Below are 7,919 nucleotides of genomic sequence, written 5' to 3'. Positions count from 1 at the left end.
AAATTTTATATTAAATGAAAAACTGAAAGTAGTTCACCATTTTTTCAACTGATAAAGATATTAATTTCATAAATCTCTAGGTAAGAATCTAGGAGTCGGACATACATTTTTAAGTAATGAGACAAGTGGTACACACTCCAAAATTCCTCTCAGAAATAGAATGAGGTAAAGCTTGAAAAAAAGCCAAAGCATAGCGGACCTTTGGCACTCAGATGAGCATTCTAATCATACTATGTTAGACAAAGAGTTACTGGTGATGTTTTAAACAGATGTGGACAAATGTTGAATTTATAGTGATTAATAAAGTAAGCATTCTAGACCACTATCTGCTCATTAAAAGCAGATTTAAGATTTATTCATGGGATGATAGTCTAGAGACATTGGAGGTGGAGACCAGGACCCCAGGTATAAACTTTCTAGCAAGATAAAAGCAATAAAAATGAAGAGTAGTATGCAAGCTAGATTGTTCCTTCAGAAAGGACGGACCGAGCTACTGCTGGCTGAATGCTGGAAAGGCGTGCATGTGGTGCAATTGCATAATTATGCCATACTTGAGGGCACATGTGTGTATTAGGGGACCTGTAATATTCTTTGTTTTTTCGTTCCAGAGAACTTATTTTTATAGCATTGGCTTCATTTTTTTTAATACATTGACGTGCTGATTAGCTTTTTATGTTTAAGATAATATTTCTTTAAATACAAAATACTAAAACCATCTATTTCAGCTAGTAATTTGCAAATTTATAATAGACATGCAAATATCTGCTGGTTGGTAATGATTAACCAGGTTCAAGTGAGGTAAAAATGCTGAATTTCTGTGTTCTTTTGTGTTCTCTGTTTAGGAAAAAAATAGTAGATTAAAAAATGAGGTAGAAGGGTCCAATGTTGAAGAAAACTAAAGTTTAAATTTGATGAAGAAGTTGTAAACAGGTAATAATTAGTCTTTCATATGTATGTATATAGGTCACTCAACAAACATAGTTCCTGTATATGATGGATACAAAGCTGCATTTTACTACATGCTATATACTGATAAATGTCATTTGATTGGATTCTTCCCTGTGGGATAGGCATTATCATGTCTGCTTAAGAGTTGAGGATACTGATGTTCACATAGCCTAAGGAGATTGCACAGATAGTTGAAGGGTGATTCAGAACCCTGTCCACTTTTCCCTGGAGCTGACAATCTAGAGAACACTTTAATTCGCAAGCTTAAACAATATTTCTGAAATTTAATAAAGTATGCAATAGTGAGCTTTTCCTACTTTGAGTACTGATTGTTTTCTTTACCTATTCCTCATTTCTAATAAATGAAACTGAACAAGAAAAAACAAACAAAAAACAAAATGAACACACCTACTGCTTGAGACACAAAGCAGCAGATTCAGAGCTGGTGAATGGATGTTTAGCTATTCATTAAAAAAAGGAAAAGGAAAGTTCGGGCTGTCAATGTCTATCAAAGCTCTCATCCAAGATGTCTAGAATAAAGCAAGAGGTACAACCTACTAATACATATGATTATATATACATACATGACATATATGTATGATTATATATGCGTGTGTGTACACATTGAGATAAAAATTTCATCCTGGTTTTACATAATTTAAGAGAGAAATGGCATTTTAAATTTGCAGATGAAACAGTTCTCACAGGACTAGATGATGCTTACCTGGGCCAGGCACAAATATTGCAGGTAGTTTGAAAAGTCACAGGAATTCTTAACTGTGACACTATAAAGTTTTACTTAAGGTTTTGCAAATTTCCTAAGCAGTTTCAATGATGGAAGCATTTTATAATTCTATTTAAATGGACATATCAATTTATCACTTCTTTCAGTTACTTTTGCATAACTACTTTAACAAGCTCATCAATACAGTGGGAGTTTAGAGTAATAACATACAACCAAGAACTAACTGCAAGCACAGATATTAAGGAAGTTTGTCCTATGGTACTTCAGAAATGTTTACCAGATCCTGTATCCTGGGAGTCGACTGAAGGTCCAACAAACCAAGATTAATAAAAAGAAAGATATTATGATGAGTTTGTATATTGACTTCTTTTTTTGTTTGGTTGAGATGACAAAATGATCTGAATGCACCTTAGGATTTCTAAGCTTTCTGGTGACTGGCAATATGTCTTTATTGAAAAGGTCACGCCTCTTGAAATATTAAAGAAATTATATCTTTGGTGTCGAGGAAGAAATCAGCAGTCATGCTTACTTGGTTTTAATTCATCGCCATCAGAGTATTAGCGTGTGCGTGTTAACGGTTTTAATTAAACATTTCTCACGGACTCAGGCTGCTCGTGACGACCTCCTCTATATTTCGATAACTCAAACAAATCTTGTGATCCGTATACGCCTATGGAAAAGGGAGACATCATCCACGGGCATCATACCTGAGGCTCCTGGGGGGGGGGGGCGGATTTCTAGCACGGGAGGTGTTGGGCTCCCACCCAGCTCCCGCACCCGCTAGGCTGGGAGGCGAGTTCAAGAGCTCGCTCGGCCGGGGCCGGGAGGCTCCCGGGGTGACAAGTCCTATTTTTAGCCCATATGCGCAGGTGTCAGCCTCTCCAGCGGCTGTGCAAAAAGCCCCGCGACATTGCACCTGTCTCCAGACCCCAGCAGCGAGGCGGGGGTCGCGGGCCCGTGGAGGGCGAGGCGGGGGGTTAAGGCGGCCCGGAGCAGGTGGCCCGCCGCTCCCGGCACGTGGCCGGCACAGCGAGGCGGAGGAGAACGCCAGGCGGACGCGCAAGCTGTGTCCTTCCCCTCCGGGCTCCTCCCCGCGCACCTGCTCACCTGTATGTCCGATCCCGGCGCGTGGGGGAGGGACGAGGGGTGAGGGATGCGGAGGAGGAGCGTCGGGAGAAAGAGGGGGTGCAGCGAGGGCTCCGCCCCCCCTCCACCGCGGACGCTGCGCGCAGGCGCAGTGGCCGCTACCGCAGGCAGGGGGCGGCAACATGGCGGAGTGAGCGGCGGCGTCGGGGCTTCACAACAACAGCGGCGCTGGTGGCAGCGGCCCGAGCTTCGGCCCCCGGCGGCGGCGGCGGCGGCGGAGGGCGGAGGACTGTGCGAGCCGAGGCTGCATCCCCGCGGGGGGCCGGGCTTGGTGGCCGCGGACTGCGGAGATCGGCGACGGGGAGCGCAGAGGTGATCGGTGAGAGGAGATCCGAGAGAGAGGCGAGCGGGCGCCGAGGCGAACGCGCGGTGCGTGAGGAGCTCTGAGGGAGACAGCAGCTGCGGCAGTCCGGGAGGAGAGCCGGGAGGCGACCTGGGAGGCGACCCTGGAGGCGATCCCTTGAGGCGATCCGCGAGGCGCACCGTGCGCACGGCCGCCGGGCCCGGCTGAGACGCGGACCGGAGCGGGCCCGGCGCCGCGGCGCTGGTGGATGCTGGGGCTGCGAGGCGCCGGCCGGGGGGCGGGGGCCGCGGCGGGGATAACGGAACCGGCGGAGGCGGCGCGGCGGCGCGGCGCGGCTCCTCAGCAGCAGCGGGGCGGATGGCGAGCGACAAGCCGGGCCCGGGGCTCGAGGCGCAGCCCGCCGCTCTCCTGGCCGTCGGGGCCGGCGGCAGTGGAGGCGGCGGAGGAGCCATGGGGGAGCCGCGGGGGGCGGCCGGCTCCGGCTCCGGCTCCGGCCCGGTGGTGCTGCCCGCGGGGATGATCAACCCCTCGGTGCCGATCCGCAACATCCGGATGAAATTCGCCGTGCTCATCGGACTCATACAGGTCGGCGAGGTCAGCAACAGGGACATCGTGGAGACCGTGCTCAACCTGGTAAGGGTCCCCGGGCGTCCGCGCCCTGCCACCCCGAGTCCCTCAGCCTCCCGCCCGCCCGCTCGCTCGCCCGCTCGCTCGCACGGCCACCGCGCCACCTCCCTCTTGCCACCCGCGCGGTGCCCAACTCAGCCCGGCTTTCTAGCACTTCCGACGAGCGTTCCTTTGGGCCTGGACCAGGAGTGGAGGGGTGACGCGGCCCTTGGGTCCTCTGGGGCTTTTTCCTCCCAGCCTCTTAATTGTCCATGCTGTGGCTCCGCCAGGGTGACAGCCCGGCCCCTGGGGCATGACACCCCCCCCCCCCCCCCCCCCCCCCCCCGCGGCTCCCGCTCCCGAAATGTGAGAAGCGCACTCTTTCCAACTTGAGCAGCTGAGGTGCTGTGTTATCCAGGGAGGGCGAGGAATGATGCAGGTTTCGCATCTGGTCTTGACATTCCGAGGAGGCTGTGATGGAGAGTGTTGTGCCTGTGCCCGCCCCCCCCCCACCGCCCCCACCCCCACCGACCCTCATCTCTAGGCAACCTTCCTTTCTTTGTAATCTTTAGTTACGCTGCTCTCTTAGCCTTTGGGGGGTGTGGGGCACAGAAGGTGTTAAAATGGAAGGGGCACCCGATCATACAGGTTGGTTTCTTTGGTTGCCTTCAGGAGCCAGGCTGGTGGATAAAGACCAGGGGGAAAGATTTCAAAGGCAGCCTAGGTTTTGGCTCCTTTCATGGTCAGAGAGTTACTGCAGAACTGTGTATGACTTAATGTTTTGCGCTATCTACAGGAAGTCCAAGCGGTGTTCCTGATGACAGGGAAAGAGAGAAAGAGAGGAAAATTCTGAGTAGAGCACAGTTAAGGGTAGTTCATGATTGTGCGCTTTGTAAATGCAGTGGTTTGGGGTTTTTTTGTTTTATTTTTACAATTTATTTATTTATTTCTGCAGCAAAGCTCTTAAAACAGTTTCCTCTGCGACATCTAGCCTTTGACATTCAGTAAGGTTGGGTTTTGGAAGGCAAGGTGTAAATCAGGAGCAATCAGTTGACCATTGGACTTGGTGTGGAGTCGCAGGCATAAAAGATGCTTGGCTAGGGGATTTTACAACACTCGAGCAGTCTGAATTTTCAGTGAAGCCATGATTTTTATTTGGTGTATTGGAAAATTGAAAGAAGACTGCGTCTATGGCAGCAGCACCCGAGACACGGATTAGCTAATGTCTCTGCTTTATGGACCTTTGAATTCACCGAAAAGTTGATGCACTTGTTTTTCCCTTTGCTAGTGTGTCAAGTCAAAGATAGGTCATCCGTCTTTACTTTGCTATATTTATGGCTGCTTGAAAACAAAGCACCTTTTTTTTACTTTTGTGTACCCTTCAAATCATTCACCACAAATGTCAGTGTAAGTTTGTAAGGTTGTCATCCATAGGTAGAACTAGTTCCTTTCAAAAACACTAATGGGAATATGGTTTTCTTTTTCTTTTACCTTGCTTCAGATAGGCCATTACTTTTATCGCTCCCCCCTCCCTTTTTTTTGTTTAGAAGATAGGCAACCTCAAGAAATATATTTATGTATTAGCTGCTACTCAGTTTATGTGTATTTAAAGGAACACACACATTTTAAGTTTTTCCATTTTCTGTAGCCAGTAGGATTTTTTTTTTAACTGTAGATGATGTAATTATGGTATTTGTGTGCTTACCTAGTATATGATTACCTGGTAAGAGGCAATAGGGCTCTCACAGGCTGGAAACTGATTTGGATTTGGAACCAGTGTGGACTGAATATAGCCAGGCCTGCTGGATCAGTTCTTGACAGATGGGTTCTTTAGATACACAGTAGATGAAAAAGGAAGTGAAGTATTTCTCTTGTGGTAAAAAGAAATTTAACTCTTCAGTGAAATGAAATCTACCGTAAAGATGCAGACTTTTTTTTTTTCTTTTTAGATATTTGCTCTTAGCTTTATAGATCTTAGAAATGCTGCGATACCAAAATCGTATGCAGCTCAATTCCTCTGTTTTATTTTTGGAATAGAAATAGTAGGTGTAAATTTTCTTTGCAGGGATTTAAAGAACGCAGTCTATTTTTAGATGGAAACTTGTGGGGTAAAGAGGAGATGACAAAAGGCACTATTTATTATTATGTTGCTGGCTGTATTGTAGTTCTTGAGTTAGCCATATGAGGTCTAGGGTTTTGAATTGTAGGTTTAAGCTTTATTGTCCAAAAATAGACTTGAAGTTGTGGAATTTTAGGTTGACTCTTAAAAGTATATTTGGCATCACAATAATTATCAAAGCTTCATTTTTATTTAAGAAGTAAGCACAACCAGTAAAATTCATTTAGAGTACTGAGTGATGTGTTAGAAGTTGGAAACTTTTAATATTTCTAAAGTGAATCTCTTTTACTTTTGATCTTAACTTAAATGTAAAAGAACAATGTAAGGTGGAAATAGTGAAACATCTCTTACGTTGGCCCATGACAGAAAAGAAAGGGAACTAATGAAACCGAGTTCTTAGAGTATGCTTGGCATGGTCACCTTTGACCAAGTATTTGTGTTTGTTCTGTTCATTCTTCTTTCTGTATAATGAGAAAATACGAGAATACTCATATTTGGTCTTCAGGTGCTGTTTCACATTTGCCTTACCTGAAAATATTTGCAAAGTAAAGTTTAAGTATGTAGTAAAATATAGGACTTAATCATAGCTCAGCTTGAAATTTTTCCGCTTTTTATCAAAGGCAGAAGACATTCTTCTCCCCGGTTGTAGTGAAGATCACAGTGTAATAAAGTGAATGATGTCATTGTCGGCGCTTGTATTGTGTATCATAGGGTTGCAGGTGACGTAAACATTCGAATATGGGACAGAGCTATCAGGCACATGATTGAATTAGTTTGAAAATAAGGTTACATGGCGAGTGTGTGGTCAAGGATTTGTCTTGTGGCTCTACCAGTGACAGAAACTAGTCTGGAAGTTGGCTTCAGGAGTTTTTTATGTGGCATATAAGAGAGTTTATGTTGAAGAGGTTTTATTGGTTAGCTTTTTCTTGTAAAGCAGGCATACTTAAGTCTATTGTTCCCTTTGTAAAACATACTTGACATGTATTTACAAAAAGTTTCTACTTCCTTCAAGTACATGCTATGTACATACATGTTTTTTTCTTTGTTTATAACATGGAAGTTTCTTTTTTAAAAAACATAAATTTTTAGAAAAGATAAGAGAATTAATTTTAATGAATAATTACAATAGTGTTTTTAAATCTGCTTTAGGTAGTATAATTTTTAATTATAATAGTAGAATTCAACTATAGTCTTATAGATTTGTTTCATGAGTTATTGAATTTGATTTTTTTCATGTGTTTATAGATTATTTTAAATTAATTACTATGAAATGTAACATTGTGTCTTTAGTTGTAGAAATGATATTACTGGAACGTCTTAAAAAATGTAAGTGGTATAACTATTTAGTGTATTGAAAGATGCAACTAAAATCCATGAGGGCATTTAGACTATTAAATTCCTCTTGATATGTGGATCATGATAGTTTTATGAGAAGGGGTATTTTGTTATTTTATTTATTTAGTTTTTAACTAAACTATGACCATAACTCTTCTTCCTTGAGAGTCTATTCATTTGCAAGTTGATAATCAGAATAATTTATATTTTACTGATGAAGTTTCATAAACCAAATACATATCAATTGAATTTATTAAATTTATACACAAATTAAGTTTATTAAAAAAGTTATTAATGAAAAAAGAGGCCATGAATTTGATGGAGAGTGGGGAGGGACATATGGAAGGACTTGCAGGGAGGAAATGGGAGGGAGAAATATTGAAATTAAATTACAGTCTAAAAAATAAATGACCAAAATTCACCATTGTATCTTAGGTAGACTCATGGAAGTGTTTAATTGCAATGAAATTACATTTATTTATATTGAAATGATTCCTTGCATATTGACATATGAGCCTATATATAGTTCATTACATATTTATTCTTGCTGTTCAGTATGGAAAATTAAATATATGAGTAGTGTAAGTTTGGTATCTTAAGAAGCTTAAGGATATATGTATCATATAAAGACATTAAGAACTGTCATTTAATGATACTAAAGCAGCAAATATGTAGCTTTCTGTGCTCAAGTTTTGTAATTTTTTTAAAAAGATTTA

General features: G+C 43.2%; 1 protein-coding gene across 5 annotated transcripts in view; it reads left to right on the top strand.

The window, feature by feature from the left end:
• Positions 1-2,914: 2,914 nt before the first annotated feature.
• The window catches only part of Nbea (neurobeachin), a 551,973-nt gene continuing 546,968 nt past the window's right edge, over positions 2,915-7,919 (top strand). For all 5 annotated transcript variants that reach the window (XM_036189952.1, XM_036189948.1, XM_036189950.1 and 2 more), the window contains exon 1: positions 2,915-3,776. In XM_036189952.1, coding sequence (XP_036045845.1) covers positions 3,501-3,776 — 276 coding nt within the window. In that variant the 5' untranslated portion in view covers positions 2,915-3,500. The remainder of the gene's footprint in view (positions 3,777-7,919) is intronic.

This window comes from Onychomys torridus, chromosome 6 (assembly GCF_903995425.1).
Source record: "Onychomys torridus chromosome 6, mOncTor1.1, whole genome shotgun sequence".
Lineage (NCBI taxonomy): Eukaryota > Metazoa > Chordata > Mammalia > Rodentia > Cricetidae > Onychomys > Onychomys torridus.
This window is presented reverse-complemented; position numbering and strand designations above follow the sequence as displayed.